This window comes from Dermacentor variabilis, chromosome 1, assembly GCF_050947875.1.
Source record: "Dermacentor variabilis isolate Ectoservices chromosome 1, ASM5094787v1, whole genome shotgun sequence".
NCBI lineage: Eukaryota > Metazoa > Arthropoda > Arachnida > Ixodida > Ixodidae > Dermacentor > Dermacentor variabilis.
In genome coordinates this window covers 67756073-67782268 of record NC_134568.1, presented here as the reverse complement: position 1 = coordinate 67782268, position 26196 = coordinate 67756073, and the positions used below count along the sequence as shown (strand labels likewise).

General features: G+C 45.6%; 1 protein-coding gene across 2 annotated transcripts in view; it reads left to right on the top strand.

The window, feature by feature from the left end:
* The window catches only part of LOC142578968 (uncharacterized), a 129703-nt gene extending 103773 nt beyond the window's left edge, over positions 1–25930 (top strand). Inside the window, exons 3-5 of one of the 2 annotated variants that reach the window (XM_075688725.1) lie at positions 1860–2138; positions 22704–22783; positions 24456–24574. In XM_075688725.1, the coding sequence (XP_075544840.1) occupies positions 1860–2138; positions 22704–22770 (346 nt within the window). In that variant the 3' untranslated portion in view covers positions 22771–22783; positions 24456–24574. Of the gene's footprint in view, positions 1–1859; positions 2139–22703; positions 22784–24455 lie in introns of both variants that reach the window. The other variant, XM_075688720.1, reaches the window with a different exon arrangement.
* The last annotated feature ends 266 nt before the right edge of the window (positions 25931–26196 follow it).

The window sequence follows — 26196 nt, the reverse complement described above, 5'->3', positions numbered from 1 at the left end:
ATATATATATATATATATATATATATATATATATATATAATCCCGGCCACGGCGGCCACATTTCGATGGGGGCGAAATGCGAAAACACCCGTGTGCTTAGATTTAGGTGCACGTTAAAGAACCCCAGGTGGTCGAAATTTCCGGAGTCCTCCACTACGGCGTGCCTCATAACCAGAAAGTGGTTTTGGCACGTAAAACCCCAAATATTATTATTATTATTATATATATATATATATATATATATATATATATATATATATATATATATATATATATATATATATATATATATATATATATATATTTATTTATTTATTTATTTATATATATATAGGGGTTTTATTATCCAGCGCGTACTTCTGTTGGTCGCGAGTAGGATACAGCTGAACGTGTCAAGGACGAAGAAAACAAGGAGGCAACAAACGGCACCGCCAAGTAATCAAGGTACGAGTTCAGAGAACAACTTTATTGCGAGAGTAACGTACTTATCTCGTCACGCTATTCCAATCGCAGACGAGCACCAATCTGCGACTCGCTTCTTCCTTTTAGAGCGCAGCTCTTTGGCGTCCGTTCCTGGGTTTCGCGTCGTCGTCGGCGTTGTCGTCGGCCTCGTAACCAGCTCCGCCCCCCTTTCATCCCCCCAGCGCTAGCAGCGACCGACTGATACCGCTGGATGCCGCTGACGCCGCTAGAGAGTCAAGATAACGTGACTGCATAGAACACCGTCGCCGCCATGCAGAAAGAGGAGGAAAGGGTCCCCCCCCCCTGTTCTTGTGTGGCGGATAGGGTGCTCTTCAGTTGCCGACGCGCCGGTTATTTCACGTAGGCCCCGGCACGTCGACGAATACGTGACCACCTTCCCACGGCTAGACCTGGTTCTTAGCGCTGCGGAAGCGAGGGTATCATATTGTTTGTGTCGGCATCGGCGGCGTTGTCCCTGAAACCAACTCCGCAGCTGGGGTTGACTCACTATCGGCGTCAGCGGCATCAGTCAGTCGCTGCTATCTCTTCCCTCCTCCCTTTATCGTGTTGTCCGCTTGCTGCGCGCGCTTCTGCCCCCATCGTTTGCCGCTGGGTGTACACGCCGCCCCCCTCCCCCCTCTTCCTGCGAGTCTCCGGTTGTCAAAGCGCCGGCTCGAACTTAATTCCTTTCTTCGCTCCTCCTCCAATGCAACCCCTGTGCGGTGGCAATCAGAGAGCCAGATCGGTGGCGGCTTGACATAAAGACAAACAGCAATTTCCTAACACTTATGCGGGAGAACATCCCGTTCCTCTCGCTCGTAACGCGTCCCACGGCTGTGACAACCTCGCGAGGCACTTGTATAGATCTCGTCTTTGAGAATCAAGCATTGGTGTACGAAGTCGAACATATATCAGTCTATTTCTCCGACCACAAAGCTTCCTTCATGACTGTCAAGAACTGTTAGTGGAGTCTTTGTTAAAGGAATACGTGTGAAAAATAAAAAAAAAATTCTGTGATAGCGCATACATGTGTTGCTCGATTTCTTTGCCTCAATCTATCGAAAAGGTGAAACAGCTTATTTGCTGCGCTCAAATTTCGCATTAGGAAGTAACGTAATCGTCGGTAATTTTTTTTCTGTTGCCCACATTTCGCGACCTTAAGTTTCACGGTAGCTATCTTTCTCTCACTTTCTCTCTCTCTCGCTTTTTTTTTTCAGTGGCATAAATTTATTCGTGACAGTACGAGATTCTCGCGAAAACGGCGTAAGCGTTTTCTGAAATAAACAGAAATTGGAACGGCAAGATTTCAACTGCGAAGAGAGGACCGTCCAACGCTAAACGAATCCTTTTTTTTTTTTTCGCCAGTACCAACAGCTCGTGTGTTCCACCCTGCGCAGGGAGCTCGTGACGAGCGTGATGACCCTCCGCGGTGCGCCATTCCGGAGCTACTTTGCGGAGGTGGACCGCGACGAGGCCCTGCTGGACGACCTGGTGCCGCCGTCGTCCGAGCAGCGGGTCCGCGTGCCCTTCGGCAGCGACGTGGACGAGGCGCAAGTGTGCGACGTGCGCGTCGAGGTTCGCTACCCGCGCTTCGGCGTCGACAAGGACGGCGACATGCGCCTCATCGTCAACGATGGCGGCGACTTCAAGCAGCCCGTGCGCGTCGAAGTCTGCAGGTACGGCACACACCGCAGCAGGGGATGTACAAAATCTGTCCTGTCTCCTACACCTCCACTTTCTTACCTTTCAAGTTCCCCTCCTCCATGTCCCAGTGTGGGATAGCAAACAGGATTTTCCACTCTGGTCTACCTGCCGGCGTATCTCCTTTCGGTGTCTATAGGCGGATCCGCCTAGACACCGATCGACCTGACAGCAGCAGCAGCCGCGCCAAACTGGGAAAGTAGGGAACGAAAGCTTTGCTTTAAAACGTATGTTTTACTAAGTCTGCTCTAACTTCCTTGGCAAATGCATGAATGCATAAATGCCGTCAGCTTTATGTGACAGTCCTTCTCATTATTTGATGTACAGCCATAATTGATAACACTTTATTCAAACCATTGCCCCACCCTTTCATTCGCGTTCATACATGAACAAATTAATTTTTACAGAATTTGAAAACTATCCCTCAAAAACAGCACTAGGAACAAGAGCACCAAGAGAATATCCAATGTGCATAGGCGTATCTAACGGGGGAGGGGGGGAACACTTGCCCTCCACCTGTCAAAGTGTGTGTGCGGGGGGGGGGGTCGAAGTATGTCATTTGCCCCCTCACTTATTAAAGCGGGCACTGGCACTTTCGGCTGCACGCTGTAAAGTCCATTAAAAGTACAGGTGAAGCTAAATTTTCTTTCTTAGTAGAGTGACTTCATAATTAATGCTTTTCTTTACTACGCACATCTCTGCTTGGACAACGACCATTGTCTTTTGTGCCTTCTCGCGACGCTCTGTAGTGGACGACGCGCGGGATTCACCATACACGCTCGGGTTGCGGATAACGCCTGGTGCTTGCAGTTCCCGCCCTAACAAACTGTCAGCTTGGGCAACTTTCATCATGCCCAATTTATTGGGACCGCTATATCCGTATTCTAAAACACAATCAGCCAGTTACATTAAATCTGCGCGTGAAGGGGAGGTCCGGATAAAATAGTGTGATAAGCCGCTCCCAACGACCGGTGTGCCTTACGACCTGAAATCGTTGGATTATCAAATGCTAGAACTGTTTAATATCTGTCCGTTGCAGCGTTGCAGTCTCATATATTTTCTCCATCAGAAATCTAATCAAATCTCTTACAGGTATAGCTGTCGAATCTCACGGTGTAATGCGACTTATCGTAGATATGCTCGGGAAAATGGCCTTGGTCGATTTCATTTTCGCTCACGATTTCATTCTCAGGCTGTTTCTAAATCACAGCTGCCCTATTACTTCTTTCCCGGCAGGACCAAACACAGCAGGTATTTCGTATATTGAAAAAATGAGAGCCACTTTTGGTGATGTGTACCGGGAATTTGTACTGTGTAGGCAACCTACACCGTGCAAATTTGCACTGTGCAGGTTGTAGGTTTCAGGTTGTGTAGGTTTCAGAGTACAGAGGCAACCTCTGTACTCTGGTAACAGTAACTGACTGGTCGCTTTATCTCAATTTTTATGCGTTATACATGGCATTTAGTTGATTTCTCCCGGTATCGTCTGCAAAATGTGCGGGGCACGGTGTTTACATTTATTCGGCGTACGAAACAATGTTCTGAGTGACAAGCGATATATGTTTATTCTGCGCAAGTACATTACATCCTTTGTAGAAAGTTACTCATTGAAGCGTTACAGGGTGTCATACTGCCGCTAATCTAGGTGTTTCCTAGACTCCGAATACAACGTACGGGATACGGACGTGAAATTGCGTGAAAATATAAAAAATTTAAGCGCAGTGCGTTGCGAAACGTTCACTTTCCTGCTTTAAATGCAATTAGTGTTGAAGATAATTACTAAATCCTCGTTTTTTTTCATGTATTTTCGTGAAATATCTGCGGTCACGAATTACAATCCACTGTCAATAAATGTGTGAAATTTACATAATTTTATCCAATGGTGGTTGGAGACTGCATATAGAAAGCACGTCAAGGTGGTAGAATGACTCTGAGCATTTTATTGTGACCCATCATTGTAACATAGTAATGAAATATTCATTTATTGTAGAGTCAGTCATGCTACATTTCTTCATTAAATCTGTTGAATCATCCGCTCGAATTACATAATAATAATAATATTTGGGGTTTTACGTGCCAAAACCACTTTCTGATTATGAGGCACGCCGTAGTGGAGGACTCCGGAAATTTTGACCACCTGGGGTTCTTTAACGTGCACCTAAATCTAAGCACACGGGTGTTTTCGCATTTCGCCCCCATCGAAGTGCGGCCGCCGTGGCCGGGATTCGATCCCGCGACCTCGTGCTCAGCAGCCCAACACCATAGCCACTGAGCAACCACGGCGGGTGCTCGAATTACATGCACAGTTTAATTATTCGGCACGTACAAGCATTACAACAAGGGAATAAATAATCTTTCACGATTACTACCGACACGCCCCATTTGAAACGTGCCGTCAAAGACGGTAGTGCCTTCATGAAAGCTGTCGTGTGAAGCGATAGATTTGACTCAGAAGTGAAATGGGTGTAATTTGAGATAGCAGAATGTTCAATTTACTCAAAGCTTAATGTTCATTGTCTATTCCTTGCAACCACTGCACAATAATGGCAAAAGTAAGTCGTATTTTGTTTATATATAGGGAAAATTAAGGGCATGGTAGGGATAAGGTGTAGGCAATGTTCCAAATGGGTAGGTTAAATGCGCATATTCTAGTAGAATACGTATGCAAGTGTTCCATAGCGTTATTAGTCTGTTTTACGAGCGGTGTAAGACTTAGACGGCGGCGCTGCCATAATTACAACCACTGAGGTTATGTATTGCGAATATAAGGGGAAAGGTACGCAAAGTTTATGTTCGATGGTAAATACTTGTTGATCAAATACAGCGTTAAAAATAAATTGTAAGCAGGTGTTCGAAAGTATCATGCTACAGCCAGTAGCTAGGTTTCCCGATATCCCAAGGGAACTCTGCGTTCCAGATATTTTACACTTTGAAGGAATAGGCAGCATTTTATGTGCAATGTGTCGTGCAGTTTTAACCTTTCTGGCTTATTTAGAAGCGTTACCAATGATTACTGAACACTCATCTTTTTTCTTCTTACATTTTTATGCGTGATATTAGTTTCGCCTGGTGTACTCACTGAACTAAAGGAGGCAGCGCGGTATGCTTGGTGACTGTTAGGACAAGTTAATTCGTGATATGGAGGTGAAGTTCAAAACAGATGGTTAATCGGAGCTTACGCAATAAATTACGTATGCGAGCACTCCAGACTGTTTGAGCGTGTGTAAGGAGCGGGGAAGAATTCAGCCCGCAGCCCTGGAAGAACTATAAAAGCCACCAAGACCAAAGTTAGCGAGAACTGGTGGTACACTACGAAAACTCTCTGTGCGAAATTAAATGCAGTTGGATCAAACAGAGCCTTTTCAAAAAAATTTTTATTCAAGTCTTGGCGGCCATTCGTGTGATATGGCCGCCATCAGCTATGCTTCCATGTGTCTCGACATAGGTGTAGTTTACATCAGACTTATATTTTGTGGAAAGGGAAGGGGGGACACGGTAACTGCAATGTGCGACAAAATTTTTAAGTTCCTGGTCCGGTTAAAAGCGTTACAAATACTTAAAGAGCCGTCGTTCTTTTTTTCTTTTCCTCTTTTCAGGCGTCATAACAGGTCCCATCTTACGTTCAGCACTGTCCTCGTTTAACTAAACAAGGCATTCTGTTTATGTTTGGCGAAAAAAATCGCGCGTTATCGGCAGTATGTAGGTAAACTTCAAAGGTAGGGTACAAATTATGCCAATTGTAGTACGTTACGCGTTACGCATTCAAGCTATCCGGAGCTTTATGAATGTGTTTTGCGAATCAAAAACTTATCCCGTTGCCCTGGAAGAACTTTCAACTTAATTGATATAAAATCTAACGGGAATTAAAGGGGGCGTTATAAAGCGGTAAAGCATTGCATACCCCCTTCAGCAGTTGTAGTGGTGGTTTTCAACAGATTCGCTGGACATACACTCTCGCAGGGCCTAGATGGCTAGTCAATTTTTCGTGACTGCTGCAAGTAATTTGTGTTCATTGTACGTTGTTGCATATAACATCGACAATGCTGTTACCTAAACCAGCGATACATTTATGCTGTAGACTTAAACAGCAAATACAATTCTTTGTTGAAATATTCAAATTCCTTGCAGCAAATGTGCATTTTTTATGTGCGCTTTACTGCTGCTGCTGGGCGGGATCTAGGGCAACTGTGGGGCAATCATTGGCTTTTGTTCCTGTATCATATTGAGATGTTATATAGTTGCAAGAGATAAAAGTAAATTCAGATAATTTTTTGGGCTCCCATGGTTCACCTTGTGGGATGGATAAATAGGTCCCTGTCTGTTAAATAAAAATGAACTGACAGAAGCATTTCCAGGCTATTTCACTTATATGTAAAGAGAGAGCGAGAGGTCAGATCGCCTGCGGTTTGCCCCCCCCCCCCCTATAAATTATAGTTGGTACGCCACTGCTCGTGCCAGCAATTGGCATTGCTGCGGCGTCATGCCGCAGCAAGGGTGTCACTAGTGGTCAGCTAGGTCGGTCCGAGACTGCGAAAAGCTGCTGTCACTTCGGCATTGTTGCGCCTCCATGGCCATGACCGCATTTACACCTAAGCCCATAGCACCCTACGGAATCTACAGGCGCAACATGTATATGAGAAGCTGGTCATTTCTAGTTGTAATTTTTGAAGGTAGTTTTCTTTAAGTGTTGGTGCCACCTAGGTCAGTAATTTTCATTATTTGAGTTTTATTGCGACAGCATTTAAGACCTCGGAATTGTGTTTGCTGTATCCACCCGGTTGCATGTTCTATTGCGCCACCGTTGTCACGCTTTTCGGATGTGTTCGTTGTTGAGCCATTTTATCACTGTGGAACGTATTCTGGAGCCCGCATTGCTCGTAATTCAAGAGATTACCTTGCATCACTTATAACAACATTCCCGTATGAAAAAACACAGGGCGCGTCTACTTGGTCCATGCTGCAGCTACTTAGAGTTCTGTTTCTGTGCTTTGTACGCAACAGCCTGCCCTATTTGTAGAATTCGTGCAAAAGTAATATTCGCTCGATCGAGAATTTGGAAGATCAGGCAGTGCTCCCGTGTCTAAGATTACATCGGTGTGCCTCAACCCATGCTACGATCATAATCGCTAGAGGCGATCTGATCCCAACACCCGTGAGCAAACGCTTAAGGACCAAATGCTCGCCGAAAAAAACTGAGCTTCTCAATATTTCCGACGCACAAACTGAAATTTATGAATGTACTGGAAAGTTCACGATTCCAAGTTTCAACTGCGTTCCTAAATTTCAGGTTACATTCATAGGCGCAGAATAAAATCGGCTTTGTCGCGGAATTCCTTGTCCGCATACCTTTGCTCAGAATCTCAGAGTGCACATTCGACGTCTCTAACGAGTCATCAGTTACTATACGGCTTCCTTGCAGGGGCTGAGACCATGAGCCGATCTTTTTCAGAAATTGTCGTTGAGCATCAAGGTTGTATAGAAGTACTTCTGGTTGGGGTAGTTGGCTCTTAGGAAAGAGGTGGAAAGACATACGCGTACTCCGTTTTGTCTGCCCTCGTGGCGTTGTCTTTTCTGTCCATCTCTTTGTATGTGTGTCAATTTGCGCCTCTCGTAGTGATCAAGGTGACATTCCTCCAGGGTTTACTCAAGCATCAAGACCTTTGTCCCGCATGTGGTGCCTTTGACAGCCACACGTACGCCTCACGATTGCGTGCATTGCGAAGAAGGCCGGTAATTGAACAGTGGCCCTACAACAGATCTGACTATTATTATTGAACGAAACCTATGGAGAGAGAACACACATTTTCACCAATGAATTAGTCTCCTCCACCAAGTCTACATGTTCCATGGGGATCCTGGCTTCACTAGTCACAAACAAGTTCAAGGTGTCCCGCAAGACGACTTTTCAGGAAATAGAACTTGCCGCTATGCGTGCTGATGTTATTTGATTTCTTTAAGTACACCCTCGAAAGTGGGTATCCCTTCAGAGTTTACATCAGGCCGACGACTCAGTACTCATAAGCAATTGTTATTCTAGGTAACGAAGGTCTTCCATCAAGTTCTTTGCGATAGACATGATATAACCTCACAGTATCTTCCGGGTCACTTCTGGCATCGTCGGTAACGCCTACATCGTCGGTAACGACTTTCCTGATGAGGCTGTCTAGTTAGCCCGCAAAGGACGCCGGCAAGTTTTCACGCCCTTGTTGACAACGGACGCTGTGAAGGCTCTTCGTTTGCTTGTTAACCCCAGAACGCAATCTTCCTGGAACAATCCTGAGCGTCTCAAACAGCCGTCTGCCCAGAGTTGACCATTCTCTGAAGTTGAAACTTTTCCCGCTGCGGTGCAACTTTACTTTCCCGCCTCTTGCTTGGGGTTGCTTCTACGAAAGCTTGCCTGTTCCTTCCCTAAGCGCTCCCCAGAAACAAGCGATCTAATAAAGAAACAAGTGACCTAATAAGGAAACGACAAAGCATGAAATTTCTCCAACTCAGAAGATCACAGAATTCGCTGAACTGCCAAAGCTGATAAACAAGAAGAAAGTACGTGATGTGCGAAATTATAACATCGGAGAAATTGATTTCGATGACTTACTAAAGGCAGCAGACGAATTCTATACTGAACTGACCAGTACCCAAAGCAGCCACGTAACCTTGATTGGAATAGCGACGAACAGGATGCAGAAGTTCGATTTGTAACTAGTGATGCAGTTAGAAGCGCTTTGAAAGACACGTATACCTATGCAAATTTCCCAATTTCGTTATACCACCTAATCTTCTGCCGGACGTCCTTTCCTGCTTTTCCGTTCCATCGGTATACCCATAATGTCATTCTAGCAGACTAGCATTATGTCCACTCTATGTGTTACATAACCCACGCAATTCTACTTGACCCTCGCTTAACCTCAACTAGAACTCTCTTTTTGTCCTTGTTTATGGTGCGCTACGTATATGAAGTCAGCTAGCCGCTTTTATCTTTCATTTTTACCGCCATTTTCCTGCAGATTAAACGTTACGCGTATCACTTTTCGTTAGATCGCTCGTTGTGTCGTCCTTAGCTTCTTTCAAGCTTCTTATCTTCCGAGCTTCGGCCCCGTATAAGCTGAAACGGTCTGATTGTCTAAGAAAATTGGCACGCACCCGGTAATGACTTGGTAGTGCCCCTCATATGCGGTCTGGCCCATTTCTACTAGTCTGGATACCTCCTCCTGAGCCTCCTGAAAGCCCTGTCAGGAGGCATTGCTGCCTCCTTTTGCCGCGCCTCGTGGACATCCTGCACCATCTGTGTATGTCCAAATAAAATGAATTTAATTTAATTGATGATCCATACCCCTCGTGGCTTCACTGCTTAAAGAGGCTGATGGCTAGTTACCAACTCTTGTTCCCTTTTGTTGAAAGCTACTTAGCCTTCTGCTTTTCAATCTTACCCTAAGACTTTGCCGGTTCAGGTCCTCGTTCATTTGTTGGAATTAATCTCCAGCGTACGCGACAGCGCCATCTGCAAACCGCAGGTTGCTGAGATATTCCTCGTTAATATATTTACACAGACTGTCGAGTGGAAAGCGCTCTACAGAGTTGGTGGCAATCGAAACGAGTAGGTCTCATTTGAAACAGCAAGTAGCTTTTCTTTTCCTCTATATAATCCTTAACGTTTCCCGGCGCCGTATCGATCTTTTATTCCGGGATAAAGCAGCCAATTGCGGTAGCTTGTCACACATACCGGTACAAAAGCTTGTAAATGTCTGGTGGCGGCGCTACTAAGTCTTGGCGGCGCTACTGAGCCTACCGGAAGCAACGCACTTGTTATTCTCAGAACAAGAAGCGATATTCTAGCTGAAAAGCTTGCACTCAGAAACGCTCAGCATGGTGTGATTGCGCGGCCGTTAGCGATGGAACGGAAAGACAATGTTTGCCACCCCAAGGAGAAGAATGAATGAATGCTACAGGCCTCCCTGTCCCATGCAATCAGCGCGGGCGATCCCCTACCCCACCGATTTCGATCGGTCGTCGTGCGATGCTCGGAGAATGGCGATACAAGGTGGCAGGCAAGTTTGGCAACGCTGGTTATTACCCTCCAGCTCAGCTCGCAGGACATCGCAGCGTGGGCGCGAGAGCTGCATGGGACGTTTCGCTGATCGAGCGTGATCGATAAGGCGTTTCGCGATGAGATGGCCATGATTGCCCGTTACTCGAAAGAACGAAAATGAGCGATCGGTATGCTAGAATGCTGTCGTCATGTGGGAATTAGGGCGCACCATTTGGCATAACGGCGATCCGTTATCGTAGAGCACTTTTTAAAAAAACGAAAATTTAAAAAAAAACGAAAACTCGCTACACGGAGTGTATACCGATATCGGTTTCCAACGGGTGTTCTTTCTTTTAATGCGTTCGCGAATTGTTCTTGCGCAGATATTGCCGTTCAAGCCTACACGATGCACTTCCTTTCTCTTATCGCAGTTTTCATTTCAACGGAGTGCCTAAAATCCACGTCAGCATCGCCATTGCAGAACTGCAATGCTTTGTTCACGCAATGCCATGCAACTATAGCGCCTGATACACTCCACTTCTGGTGCCCTATTTGCCCAGTGTGAATTATTCGGTGCTTTCTCTGCACCCCGCGCTCACCTCTGACAATGCGGAGCATAAAAAAAAACGAAAACAGTAAGTAGTCCTTTTTTGTAACCAGGTGTAACACAAATCTGTCCTTTTCCCTGATGTGGTTGGAGTTACCAGGCACGAAAATTATACGAACTGCGGGAGAAGAGCATTACAGTTTGCGTTCTGGTGCTTGTTTTATTTTACTTTTATTTTTTATTGTGTCCATGCCAAATCTTCTTTCGCCTGTTTAGAATGCACACAAGGCACACACGAGAAATATGAAGCGCTGGAAAATTGATCTGTATTCTTTTTCCAAGATTGTTTTATGGTACTACATGGTTATCATACGATCATGAGCACGTTTTTGAAATATAAGATGAAAACTGACAAAAAGCAAGGAGCGAACTGATCTTGTTGCATTTCGTGTTCTTTTCTTGTGGCGTACGAATTTCTGGGATCAATTTTTCGTATCTCTCCCACTTCTTAACTGTAAGACTTACTTATTTTGCTCATGTTTGAGCAGATAATATATAGAGAGAGAGACGGAATCAGCTTTGATTTTTGGAATACTGTTTCAAAACTTGTCTTGCCATCAGCTGGGCTAATGTCTCCAGCTTTTTATTGAAGTCTTCATTTTTTTAGGACTGTATTTCACTTTCTTTTGCCGAAAACGCTTGGTTTTTTCCGCTTCTGCAACAGCCCTCGGGCGAACTGTATTAATAAAAGAAAAAGCATTATTTGTATCAATCCTCCAATTTGCGGTTTGCTGCCTAACTGCCTGTGTACCTCGCCTCCTAAGTTTCCTCTCCTCATTGTGTTACCAAATGGCGGAATGTGTCTGTGTGAAACGAGCAAGTGTGTGCCTGACGCCAGCTTGTGTTTCATGACAAGTACAAGACGACCGCACGACATCGGTGCCATGACGACAACCATCACACAGTAATAACAACAATGACCACGTTTTGATGCATGATGACGATTGCGATGACAAAAACTATCATAACGACTACGGCGGCATGAAGACGGTTGCATGTAGATGATGACGTCAATCACGATGGCAGCACAATGGCGACGAAGGCAAGACGAGACTCTTAGCCAGACAAGAGTGCCCGCCGTATGTTGATTTCCGCGTCAGTAAGTGTGGAACATGTCCTCAATCTTCACAACTAGAAATCGGGAATCTTTAGGTTCATGGACGGTGTTGCTGGCACCGAGCGGACCAAGAAAGACTAATCCTACTTTACACGCAAGCACACTAGGCAAAAAGGGCAACAATAATGAAAGCACCGATAAATGGCCGCTTTTGCGAATCGAACTTTTGCCGTTCGTAAGCAGCCGTCTCGCCGCTTAGCCCAATCACGCATTTCAGTAAGCCGCATTATAAGCGCAGCCACAACAAACGCCGCGTATACGGTGTTGGCTTGCAGCAACCCCCTGTGCACGGACACAGCCGAGGCTTCCTGGCGCCAAAGTGCTATTTGCCTCCAACGTTCAAGGGAGCAAAATAGCTCTGGCTGGCACAAGCGAAGAACGTTTGGGAACACTTGTTGAGCTAGTACGTCCGGCAGTTTTCGCTGCCCGCTTTGACACTACGAGCCCTCGTTTTCATAAGAGATATGCATATGTAATGCCCCTTCCGGCGGAGCATCTTGTTTGCGCTTTCGTATGACGTCATGCCATACGCAAGACAACAACGCCAGCTATACGAGCGGCTGCACCGCACGAGAAGTCCGCTTTCGCGCGGCACCTGGGCTGGAGGCGTGTATGCATCAACGCAAACCGTGCCCTTGGCGAATCAGCCAAAAGCGGCCCTGACGACATCTCGGATCTATATACGCGTCGTTAATAGGTCGTCCTAGCTGCTCGGTCTAAGTGCGTAATTTTGCCGTGCCTCTTGAGTAGCCGGTCATTGCATTTGTAGCCTAGCTATATATGACGTCCGCTTAATCAAGTAACACAGATATCAAGTCATCCATACGGAACACAAGGCAACTAACAGCAATGCCCTCGCTCATTTTAGTTATTACTTCTGAGGTCTCTACCTGTTTGCATAGGAGACGTTTTCCAAAAGTTTTCAATACGAAGTCTTATTCAATCGCGAATTTCAAGCAGGGCAGTGAGTCTGCACCATAAAGAAACGTAAAAAATGTCAAGCTGGTATTGCATGTGGTATCTTGTAGTATAGCGCTGTTAAAAAACATAAAAGCTGAAGCTGTCATTCTTTCTGAAATATCTATAAGCGATTATGGCCAAACACATTCATAATGAACTGCAGCACGTTCGCTGTTCTATTCGAATATGTGTACAACATAATTTTGATTTTTGGTTGTTACACACGGTGTCGTCTTTACAGAAGAAATATAAAATACTCGCTCCACAATTATATATGTGGACGCGCCACTATCAAAATAAAGTTGGAAAGCGATTCGACTTCTAGTTGAAGTCCATGAAATACAACGTCTTAATAATAATAATAATAATAATAATAATAATAATAATAATAATAATAATAATAATAATAATAATAATAATAATAATAATAATAATAATAATAATAATAATAACATTTGTGAACATCAACGTCATCATAATCGTCGTGATCATCATATTCATCATCCCTGCAGCTCAGAAGAAATTGCATGGACCATCATCCTCACCACCGGCAACCATCATCCATTTTGCCACAACTGTAGACTGCGCTATCTTCGCGATCGGCCCACGACAGAGGCTGGAAACAGAGGTTACAAACAGACATATACAATACGGATAACCATCGCTAACTCGCCAAGACAGGCGGTGTCTTCAAACATAAAGAAAGCACTTTCAGCACCACTCTAGCCCTTATGAATTCAAGAGCCATATAATGCTATATGCACACGCCAAAAAAGAAAAAAAGAAAGAGGAGAACTTAGAAAATTTGCAACCATTTCGTGCCTTATAAAAAAAAATACCAGCGTAAGAAGCACTTTCATACTCCGCGTACGGTATTTAACATATGTCAATCGTCTGCGTTGAAGTGCGGGTGACTACCGCTTGTCAACCTCTCTACTACATGCGCGCGCAGTACGCATGTCCTCGGTCAAATGCTCTGGGCCCTTAAGCTGCTTGAGATAAGGTAAGGTATTCGTTACCGTTACGGTAGAGCTTCTCTTTCGCTCAAGCTGGCCGGGGAAGCTTCGAATGAGTTGCGAGCAAGTCCGTCAACGCATGCAAGAAGCAAAAGTAGCCCTAATGTTTTGGTGGAGGCAGTAGGTGTTCCATTTTTTATCAAGCGAACGCCCAGTTCTATTTGAGCAATAGATGTTACATTGATAACATCCAGAGAGCGCCGTATTTTTCGATATCGTCATGGCGGTATCCGTGATCGTCAAAATCCGGTTCTTAGTTGTAAGCACATATGTAAGCAATACCATCCGATCACCATCCGATATACAGCTCGGTCGAAACGTAGGAAAGAACCTGTTGGGAAGCTGTTGCCTGTCGGAAACTTGTTTGTACGACCAGTTGTACGATAGATCACCTGATTCCTACGCACATGTGTTTTGTGCTTTACTGTATTATTATTTATGTAGAGGCAGGGCAAGACTGTGTGGGCAGCATATGACATTAAGAAATTGCACTTCACCTTGGCCCAAACCTGCAGCCAGAAATTTATTTGTGCGCTATGGTGCTGGCGCTTAAAGCTATAGACATCAAGGTATACAATCCTCATTTCCAGGCAGCACGCTAACACGACGAAGAAATTCAGCCTTTTTACTGAAACCATGGCACGAAAGCTTTTCGCCCTGGCTGTAAGGCAGTATATAGTATAAGTTTTCCAGCGCGTGTTCATCTAAACTGCGCTAAACTATACTGAGTCTCTAAATTTTAGTCCAAGCCAGGCCGGAGCGGAGACTTTCTTTTCTCTCAGCCTCCCTGATGTTCGTCGCAAAACGGCCATGCGCCTTCCTTGGGGCTCCCCACGAGGCAGCCCCTTCATCAGCACCCGCCTAGACGACGATGGAGCCCGACACCGACGTTGACGCACAAACAAAGGAGCTCACTTCTAGGCGACAACTACCGCGCTCCGTGGAAGCGGTAACGACCGCGAAGGCCAGTCTCATGACCCTGAAAAGCTGACCGTCACGCAGAAAAAGGAACCAGTGTCGGCGACTTTCGTGGAAGGAGCCTGAACTCCTGTTTCCAGGTTGCCTCGTCCTTGCTTAGAAGGTTGGACATCAGAGGCGGAGTCCAGCAAGGTGATGTGACCATCGGTGGGATTTTGCGAACAGTTCGACCATTATGATTGGCCGAGACACAGTCGTCAGAATCCACCATATAGTTATCTAGAGAAAACGATTGCTTTAAAGTGAACACCTTTGGTACACTGTGTATGTGCTGGCATGTCTGTGCTCAGACATATAGTGAGCCCATACATTTAAAGTGCTCTGCCATGGAGTTAGCGCCCATATCTGAAGCCAGTTGTGTTGTTGTTGTTGTTGTTGTTGTTGTTTTATTTCTATTCTTGCCATACAAATTATCAGACACTGACTGAACCCATAGCCAGAGGCTAGTGTGGGGTTCAGATACAAAAATGCACGATGGCAATGACACAACACTTGTGTAAAATAGAAAGCCCAAAGTCACGGCGAAAGACCAGAGTACACTATACAATGAGGAGAAAATAATACAATATGCATTTTACAGGAGAATGAATAAAGATCTGTAATGAACAACACTGTACAACAAACACAAACCGCGAACGACTGTCACATAGATCAAATAAGGCTCAAAAAGTATGTTCTTAATGCTTTATTAGTTTCGTGGGACTGTTTTATTTCTGGGGGTAAAGCATTCCAAACCTTGGCTCCTGAAAACTGCACCAATCTTTCACTGTAGATGTTATTATTCGGTGGCAGATTAAAGTTACTATGTGTGAGGTTTCTCGTGAGTCGAGAAGGAGAGCGAAACAGGGAGGCATTGAAAGGTTGGTTATATTTTACTATGTTGTTTACACACAGCGCTATCTTTAAAGACAGTAAATATGTAAAGAAAGTAAATATGTAAATATGTCTTTAAAGAAAGTAAATATGTAGAATAAACCCGTTTCACGTTTCCTTCAACTTCCGAACCTCCTCTCCTCACCAACAAGCAGCTCTCGGCGATAGAGACGGATGACGTCATGCGCCCGCTTAGCCAGCTTAGTGCAGTGCAGGCATAGTGCAGGCCAGCTACCATGTTTTTTAGGCGCTCCGGAGGCGTAGGCGAGTGACCCTCATAGTGACGCCCGAGTCCGAACCACGAACCCCAGAACCGGATCACAACACGGCTCGAAGGTTCGAACGATGTATAAATGTTCGTATGTTTCCTTTGAAAAGGTCATTCGCGAGTCTAGCTTTGTAGCCCTGCTTCAAAGCACTAATTGATAAAATACATGTCGTTTCTCAAAAGGCGATTAACAGTCTTGAGGAAAATGGCTGTACATAAACGTAATAGGCGAGCTTCTGTTCATTTAACAGCAAATAATGCATAATGCATTTGCTTCAGCCTGCGAGTTGAATTCTGCAGCGATCGATGGCGGAAAGCCTGCTTAAATCTATTTCTCCATAACGGACAACAGAGTCATGTATTGCAGCCGCTGCACGCACGACACGGTCAGCCATATGCAAGTGCTCTCTTTATGATTATGATTGATTCATTGATTGATTTCGATGCAAATTCTAAGAATTATCGTGACATATGCCACCAACCTCTCCATAAGTCTATCTGTCGCGTAAATAAAAGCAGCACGATGTGAAAGGCTCTCAGAGTATAGGCGCTAAAATAGTTGCCATAAGAGCACACAAACTACCCCGCAACTTCCCCATCAAGCAGGCATGGTGACGTATGCATTTGCCTTGCTGGATCCTTGTGGGTCATGTGCCATTTAGGCTTCTTGAAATTCCACGGAGATGCCAAAAGCCTACGAGTGTAATAGACGAGCCTCACTATGTGTATTTTAACAGATCACAGCAGATAGATACAAATGAGGCATTTGTTGCTAGGCGGGCCTGTTTTAGCTGCAAAAAGAAGGTTCTTAGCGAGAGCTTTTTCACACCTTGTAAACAACGTTTCTCCGGCGGGAGAGCTATCAGCGTAGGCGCTGTGCTTCTCAGTGGGGAAGTTTTCCCGAGCAGCAAGTGCGCAGGAACGCAGGCAGGAGGAGGCAGCAGGAGCACGAGCGAGAAGGGTGCTGTGCTATTTTTTTAACCATATGCTTTGCTGTACGGCCTATTGTTCATATAGATGCATGTAGTCCTTCGTGAAGAATACACGTAATTGGCCTATAGAGCTTATCATCTATCCGTGGGCTGGTCTGTTTGTATATCGTTGCAGATCTAAACACTTTTTGTCTTTGTGCCTGGACAAAGCCACAACAGATGTAGAGCATCCGCTGCAGACGTGGGGGCAAAGCACTTCGGGCAAGCCATAGCGTCTTCAGGCTCTGGGTCCCAGGCCCATGTTACGGAAGCGGTAAGGGCCGTCCCAGCCCAAAGTATTCGGAGTGAGTCTTCCTCCACCGAGTTATGCGAGGAAGGGAGCAGAAGGGGGGATCAGAGCCCGTGTGTCCCTTGACAGAAGATATTTTCTATATATACGTGAGCGATCTATCTTCGGTAAGTTTCTTCCAATTAGTTCTTTCGGTTGCTCATAAGCAAAGTACGCATAGTACGATTCAGCGTGCAATGCGACGTATGTATAGTCGAACCAACAACAGCATCCAACAAGCATACAGCACAGGTTCCATAAGGTACCGATAGGTTCCTAAAATAGAAAACTCCGGTGCGTAGGGGTCATACCGAAATTTGAAACTGTACCAATCAAATGCTCCCCAATTGCGTTTGTTTTCTAATCTAACATTCTGTGTTTGAGCTTGAGGCCGTTATTGGGCCGTTGTTGGGCTGAGCAGGCATCATACTCATTCTCACTCTAATCGACTTCCCGCTCTGTACATTCGCAGGGCTCTGCGCGCGCCTCTGGCTTTACGCGTCGGGTGGAGATGGCACAGTTGTTTCACGGTTCCCTCCGCCCGTCCTCAAACTAGTTGACACGGCGACCGGATCGTTATAGGTGGAACGCCCTCCATGCAGGCTTCTTGCAAGTTTTGTTGGTTCGTCGCAAACTCTCCATACCAACCGAAAGTTTCCTATACGCGGGAACGTCACAAGCGGGCTAAATGTCGTCCATTCGTCTTATAATAAGAGCAGTTTTACTACTATGGTATACGAGCCTGCAGATGTGGAGTGATAGCATCGCTGCGGCCACAGCTGCCCTGTTCTTTCTTGCGTGTGTTTAGGAACGCAGTGAGCTTATTTGCGACAAATTTATTGAGCATCATATACCGTAGCGAAGAGCTGAGAGGTACTACTCGCTCCGCTGCGCCTGCCGCGCATGTTCCGGGAGCTTTACGACACGGTTAATGAGCGCTTATTTCGGTTCTAGCCTGTTTTTTTGTTTTCGATTTGCGCAACGAGGAATAATAATGTCTTTGTGAACGGCCCTCGGGTCTCCCTGCGTACAACGAAGCACATAACCCGATAAAAACAGCGCCGCAGTAGTTGTTAATGAGGCGTGCGACTACAGCCTACATGCACTTTTGCTTACGGCCGTCAGGTAAAGAAAAAGAAACGTGGAGGAGGTATTAGATGAGGCTGCTTCCAGTCAGCCATCCCATCTCACGGCTGAATGGACTTATGTGAGGATTCAAAAGCTCTCTTGGGTGTGCGTGTATGTGTGTGTTTGTTTGGTGAGGTGGGAGAGGGGGAGGGAGTTTCCTTCTCTCTTGGATATTTTCATGCTGAGCTCGGACTGGACTGAAGAAGGGAAGCAGCGCTGAATTATTTGGCGGTAGTTTGGCGTCTACTTCATTGCTAATGATTTCTCGTATCGACTGAACAATCGCTGCATAACGACGGTATTACGAGAAGAAGGATATGGGTGTGCGATCAATAACGTGGGAGGAAAGAACGAATGACACAGAACCAATTATTTATATACGCGAAACGACCGAAAATGCAGCCAGAACCCATCTCACGAACATTGTCTACGTTAACACGATTAGAATTCAAGCAATGTAGTGACCCACACTACTGCTGAAGACAACGTTGTTTATATATTCATTTGCTATTACTAATTCCGGAGGATTTTCTGCAAGGCATATGAGACACCTCTATTTGAAATATATAGTAGTTACCTTGAGATTGTCATTGCTTCTGTTCCGCGGACGCCACAAAGAGCGAGAGAGAGAGAGAAAGGCAAATGAAAGACAGGGAGGTTAACCAGAGATTATCTCCGGTTGGCTACCCTGTACTGGGGGAGGGGCAAAGGGATGCGATAGGTGATAGAAAGAAAATGATAAAAAATTTAAAAAACAAGAATGAAAAAAAAACGCGCACACCAGATACACACGAACTGTTTCTGTGGGCAAACCAGTTTTTTCCCATGCGCTGCCACTATAGCATCGCTGTTCAGCATGTCTGACTTAGAAGGAACTATGGCGAGATTGCTAGGAGTTATTTTTTGGACGTGGAACTTTAATTCTTCATGTGGGGTAGAAGAGTGCGCGTTCTCACTTTCAAAGGTAAAATGTTGCCATGCGACGCGACTCACGTTTCGAGTGTTTCAGCGCTGGCTTGCACGACTAAAACTGGTAAAGGTGTCACATAGGATTTCTAGGCGTGCCTCCCTGTTCGCCTCCCTCCCTGTAGGTGGAGCATCGGGATGCTGCGATCAGGGAATCGGTTCCTAAACCAACTGACCAATTTACGTTTCTTTTTTTTTTCGCTCGCCAAAGCAACGTTTCTGGAGCTAGATAGCAGATAGCGTCAGCACGCCAAAGTTGGAAAAGTAGGCTACGAATGCTAATTGCGATAAAATTATGGTTGCCGTGAGATGTTGTCGATGGCATCGTGCCGGCATCTACAGGTTTTCCCGCTCAGTTTAATTCAAATGCCATTGAAAATAATCCAGGGGCCAGCCAATTTAATCTGAGCGCCAGCATTTTTAATCAAAGTGCCAATAATTTAATCCAGACGCCAACACATTTAATCCCAGCGCCATCCGCATTAATCCGCGTGCCAACTCATTTAATCCTTGCGCCAGCCATTTTGATCCAAGTGCCACACATTTTAATCCCAGTGCCAGTCAATTTAATCCTGTTGGAAATTGATTCAGAAACAAATAATTCTTGCAGAAGAGCTCGTAACAGGCGTCATGAATGCCGTCTATTCATTGATGTGATCCTTATATTGGCGTCAGCACTATAGAAGCAGTTTCGACGCTACCGGTGTTGTCATGGCTGCTTCAGAAACACTCCTGTGTGTTATGGTGTGTTATACCGCTCGCTCATTTCCTCCTTTTCGAGTCGCATTTCCGAGTGACAAGAGTGACCCACATAAGGGAGTCAGAATCGTGACGGATATTACGCGAATTGGCTTGCGATCATGACATGCGATTTCCATCCCTATCGTCTTGCATATCGATCGACATCGTTCGCAAGGGTAAAAACTTGCTCACCATTACTCAGGCACTTGACATAATCACTAAGCGATTCAATATAGCTCATTAAGCTTGTGTCTTGCATACACTCTTATGCTTCCAACATGCACATCAAACGAAATGCTTCTCAGAATGGAACAGCTTATTCTTGAGTGACATGACTAGGTCACTAGTGACCTACTCGACGTCACCGCACGTCTTCTAACCTGCCTACTAACATATCGAAGGAAATCGCTTTCAAAGCTTAAAGGGACACTAAAGGTTACCAGAAACTCAAGTTAAAGTGTTATAGCAATGTTCTAGAACGTCTAAGGCGTCAATATAATCGCGAACAGAGCTTTAGTAACCGAGAAATTGAGGTAAATGCATGACACGATTTGAGACTCCCCAGCGACATTCCGGTACTAGCCCAATGACGAAAGCACTCCTCATAATTTGTGTTACTAATACTCAACTACTCGTATTAAATATATCATTTCATTCAATTATAAGACGGAAAAAGATGCTACTTGTCTACGTCTATTCGATTCTAAGAAAAAATAACATTTTGACGTTACCCTTCAGTAATATGGGTGGTCGAAAGGTTTCGTTTTCGCTCGACTCTGCGCGCTCGACTCTGCGCCGCGCACGCTTTGGAGTTTTAGTAGTTTCGTTATCGCGTCGTGCTGTGAGGGTTCTGCTGGCTGGCGAAACTTTCATTTGGAACAAGCAGCGAGAATGCAAAGTCCATGTGGTGTCGTGGGAAGCCCTCGTTGGTTTCCCGCTCCAGAGAGCCGGGGTCGAGGCCGCCGTCGTAGTACGCAACGACGCCGGCAGCGCGAGCCCTCAGCAGCAGGTCGCGCTCGTCAGTGCTCCAATCGCTGAAGTTGAGCCCACCATCGCGAGCCAATCTGTCGGTGTCAGGGTCCATTGCGACGAGCGTCGAAGTTTGCGTCATAGAATGAAGTACCAGCTTATGGTCGCGCGTTTCTCCTTCCGCTAGCCACCATACTCCCGCTTTCGCTCTGCTGTCGGCTCTGTTTCTGGCCGCGAGTTTGCGTTTTGCGCAGAAAAGCCGTAGCGCCGTCTGCGTACGCCGTTCTACTCACCGATGGCGCAACGTCACTATGAGACCATGATGTCAGTACTCCTCGATCGGAGGGCGGGCGATTTGAACTGCGCTAGAGGTACGCGGACGCTTCGGAACGCATTTTCTCTTAAAGTAAGTCTCTCCTTGGCACGAAACAAGCGTTTCGAGGTTTCTGGGATGGTATTTCAACAGGCCACGCTGACTTAATAGTAACCTTTAGTGTCCCTTTAAATACCTGCTCCCTATCATAGACTCAAGTGAAGTGATGACTAATGAAACTCGTGACGTCACCACGCTTCTGACGTATGCACTATCCTAAACTGCCGACATGCATATCAAATGGAGTGGCTTATACAGGGTAATAACCGGCTCACTATCACGCAGCCAATGAGGTGATCACATGTGACTCACATGATGTCATCCTGGTTCTCACCCAACCATGCACTTCGTTTGATAAACATGCCGGCAGTTTAGGATAGTGCATGCGTGAGAAGCGTGGTGACGTCACGAGTCACTAGTGATCACGTCACTTGAGTCAATGATAGAGAGCAGGTTTTTAAGCTTTGAAAGCGATTTCCTTCGATATGTTAGTAGGCAGGTTAGAAGATGTGCGACGGCGGTGACGTCGAGTAGGTCACTAGTGACCTAGTCATGTCACTCAAGAATAAGCTGTTACATTCTGAAAACCATTTCGTTTGATATGCATGTTGGAAGCATAAGAGTGCATGCAAGACACAAGCTGAATGAGCTATATTGAATCGCTTAGTGATTATGTCAAGTGCCTGAGTAATGGTGAGCAAGTTTTTACCCTTGCGAACGATGTCGATCGATATGCAAGACGATAGGGAAGGAAATCATATTTGTGGTTCTCGACACTTAGAACGCAAGAATTTCATTTGTTAGCCTGCCTCGTGTCTATGGGACGAGGTATAGTCTTTGTATTTGCCATTATCGCGTATGTGTGACAAGCTGCTCTTCAACTGACATTGACGACCGTGGTAACATATAGCGCAGGAGGATAGATGTTTTCTCTGCTCATTCGTAGGCACAGGAAGAATAACTGCCCCTGTGTAGGTGCGCTCTTTTTTTTTCTTTGTGTGTGTGTGTGTGTGTGTGTGCGTGTGCGTGCGTGTGTGTGTGTGTGTGTGTGTGTGTGTGTGTGTGTGTGTGTGTGTGTGTGTGTGTGTGTGTGTGTGTGTGTGTGTGTGTGTGTGTGTGTGTGTGTGTGTGTGTGTGTGTGTGTGTGTGTGTGCGTGTGCGCTGACGCCGCCAAAGCACCAGAGGCCTCATTTCCAGGGATACCAATGAGTGATAGTAGCCACTGAAAAATCACTGTTCTTTCCTACACCACCCACAGTGCTTGCACCCAAATGAACATACAGCCATGGGATCGTGCCCTGCATCAATCACTGGCCGTGCTCTAACTCGCCGCAGTAGGTACGTACTGCGCAAGTTACGCGTGGGGTGCGCAAATTTAGCACATCGCCTTCGCCGGCGAGGACGTGTACGTGGCGCGTCCTTCGTGCTTTGCTTGCGGACACTCTAGCGAAACGCTCGTGGACTTGGCTGCTAGAATGTCCAACTTTCCGCAGTTGTCGCTGTGTGTTGCTAAGCAAGTTTCAACAACTTTAGCGTGTATGAACTGCGCTTAATGACATTTTGCTTCCGAAGGGTCGTGCGCCAACTCGGTATGAGACTAACAAAGCTGTACGCTAATTCTTGTCACCCGCGGGACTAGACTATCGTCTGTAACGCTGGTGCTCTGCGTGTGACTGTGTGATGTGTTGCTTATACCTCTCTTTTTTTTCTTCTTACTTTCTTTCCTTCTTGTCTTCTTCTTTCCTTTTTCGTCTCTGCAATCGGTGGGCGTGGTGGTCGTTTTAGGAGACGATTACTGGCCCGCTTAAGTTTTATTGCTCTTTGTGATGCTTGCATACGTTTACACGATTAATACTCGTACTAACAATAATATAGTGCTGTTTTTGTCCACCGTAGTGTAACTATACACGGTCATCATTTGTACCTTTCATGAAGTTTTTAAAAGTAGACTGTTGCAGATAATATAACTCTAGTCCTTAAGCTAGATTACTCAGAGAGGCGGGCATTATCTGCAAGAGAAATCGAAACACATATTTAACTAGTAAAGAAAAATTCACTAATTATATTTTGAATTAATTACTCTACGGCACATATTGCAACTTGAGAATTGTAGCCGGTGAGTTTACAAGGCGTATCCACTTGGAATTAATTTCCAGAATGACGCCAGTTTGGAGATATGCGCCAACAAAGGCGACGTAAAAATGCACTGTTGTTCCACTTACTTTTTTATCAGAACGTTCTTTTGCGCATTGAAGCACGATAGCGACTGGATCGCCCATGTATTTCGTTGCACACTTTGGGAAATAATATCTCGAAACTGGTCTCATTCTGGAAATGGATACGTCTTGCAAGCTCACCGACTACTATTCGTAAATTGCAATATCTGCCGTAAAGTAATTAATTAGAAGTTGATTAGCAAACTTTTGGTGATTGGTTTATTATGTGCTTCGATTTCTCGTGCTAGTAATGTCCGCCTCTTCGAATAATCCAGCTCGAGAACAAGAATTATGCTATCGGCCGCAGGCGATTTTGAAAAAAAAAATTCCATAAATCTTAAAGATGATCACCCTTTATACTTTATAGTTACACCATTGCGCTCCTCCTCGTCAATGTCACCAAGGTTGAAGACTGGGCGTATTGGTATAGCATTTTAGGAAACTGCGAGGAGAAACTGCCCCTCTGTGGTGTGTGTTTCTCTTCTGTGTGTCTCGTCAAAATGTTGCGCAATCCAACCTCTAATGTCAGCAAGCCTTGATCACATGGATCGGCTGCATCACGCAAAGTGGACTAACGTTTCCGTGCTTGCCATGACGAAAGCACGAACGCGACAAGCGCCGCACCTCATTTGACGTGGTCCCCATTGAGATGCATGCAATTTCGATTCATTTTCGCAAGCGCATCATACGTGCCGTTTTGTGAACTCAAAGCTCAAGAGCCTTGTGTTGTATTGGCAGTGTTATCACTGTTATTCAGCTCTCTACATTATTTTTTTTTTCTCGTTTGAACGCAGGAACGAAGGCGGTACTTGCGACCGGATCCACGACATGCTGCCGGCCGGTCACTCGACCCGCTGCGCCACCAAGTACGTGAACCGGGTCCTGGTGGCGCTCTTCACCGAGGACAACCGCGTCGAGCCCAAGCCCACCAAGTTCGCCTTCCCGGCCGCATGCGTCTGCTACGTGCGCACCTATTACTACCCGAGCAAAGTGTGAAAAGGGCCCCAAGCGCCTCTGCACGCCGCTGATGATGGACTGCACTTGGCAGCGCGTTCGCGGTGCGCGGAGATGTTGCGGCCAAGTGGGCACGAAGCCAACGAGTGGCCGGCCTCGTGCCGGTGTGCTAGGACCACGGCAGCTACGCCGAACCGCGCTCCGTTTCGCACGGACTATGTCGGCTCCCAGCCTCAGGCCCATAGCGTACGACGCTGGTCTTGGCCAAGTCTTCCCTTCCCGGTGCAATGTTTCCCCGCCAGGCACGCCTCGCCGAGGGACCATTTCATCTCGGCAGCGCTATACTCACGGCATACCTTGCCTTTCTTTTATTTTTTCTCGTACCGTTTCTTTGTATCGTTTCATGGCAAAGAGTATGTGTTCTTGAGTGTATAGCGCAAATGGGGGACTTTAGAGTCCAAAGTTCTCTCGCGATGTATCTTGGGCGTGGATGCAAGGAAACAATTATAGTGAAAGGCAGAATTCATCAGAGATAGCAACAGGCGGGACGACTGGTGGACTTGCCGTCCTTTAGAATGATGGACATATGCTGCCTACGTCTTCCTGTTGCGTAAGAGCCCCCACCACTAGACTCGGGGCTATAGAAAAACAGCAATTAGATTGCTGAAATACACGCATGATGTTTTATCAAAAATGCAAGCACACACTGGGCAGCAGGCTCTAGCGGCAAAAAAGAGAAAGCTTAAGTGGAAAAAGGTCGCTCGATATAAGACTTGCATGGTGATACACAAAAGCCTAAATAAGCGCTTATTGATTGTTGTAGGCCTTTTTATTTTTGTTTCCTTGTAAGTTTACTCCTTTTTGTTTTTTTTTACTGCTGGTAGAATCGTTAGTTGGGAACCGGTGTAAGGGGTTCTTGCCCTACGGGCTTCCTGCAAGATTATCTTAAGACATACGCCAATCAGTCGCTCACATCAAATAGCGAGGGAGAAAACATAAAAGGAACCTAAGTGAACAAAGCTTTTAAGTTGATTTGTTATTTTCATTTTTTTTTTGCCTGTGACACTTTACAGATTACATAACATGAGGGTGGGAATAGAGGCGAAAAAACACGAAGGAGGGCATGCCGACAGTAAACGAGCAGAAGATAATTACGTAATATAACGAATTCGTAAAAACAAGATAAACCAATTTTCTTTACAGGGGTCAGTTGGTGCTCCCGCTCCTTTTTCTACCATCAAAACTGAAAAGATCTTGGCGCCTCATTTTCAAATCACTGTACTGCAATAAACATTGCTTCATGATGAACCCTCACTATAGCGGAGCAATCGATATCGCTATTTCCACACCGCTGGCAACAGGGATCCCGTTCATTCCGTGGTGCATATGTATCCATTGTAAAGTGTTCTCTTTTTGTCTTTGATTGATATTTTTATGCACTCCTATTTTCTGCACCTTTAGCGTCAGATATGGCTTGGTGACATAACTAGGCGGCTTTTACTAAGCATTATAATGGAAAAATATTGTTAAGCACGTACAGCCAAATGCTGACAGCTTTGTAAGCAGGTTAAACAATTTTTA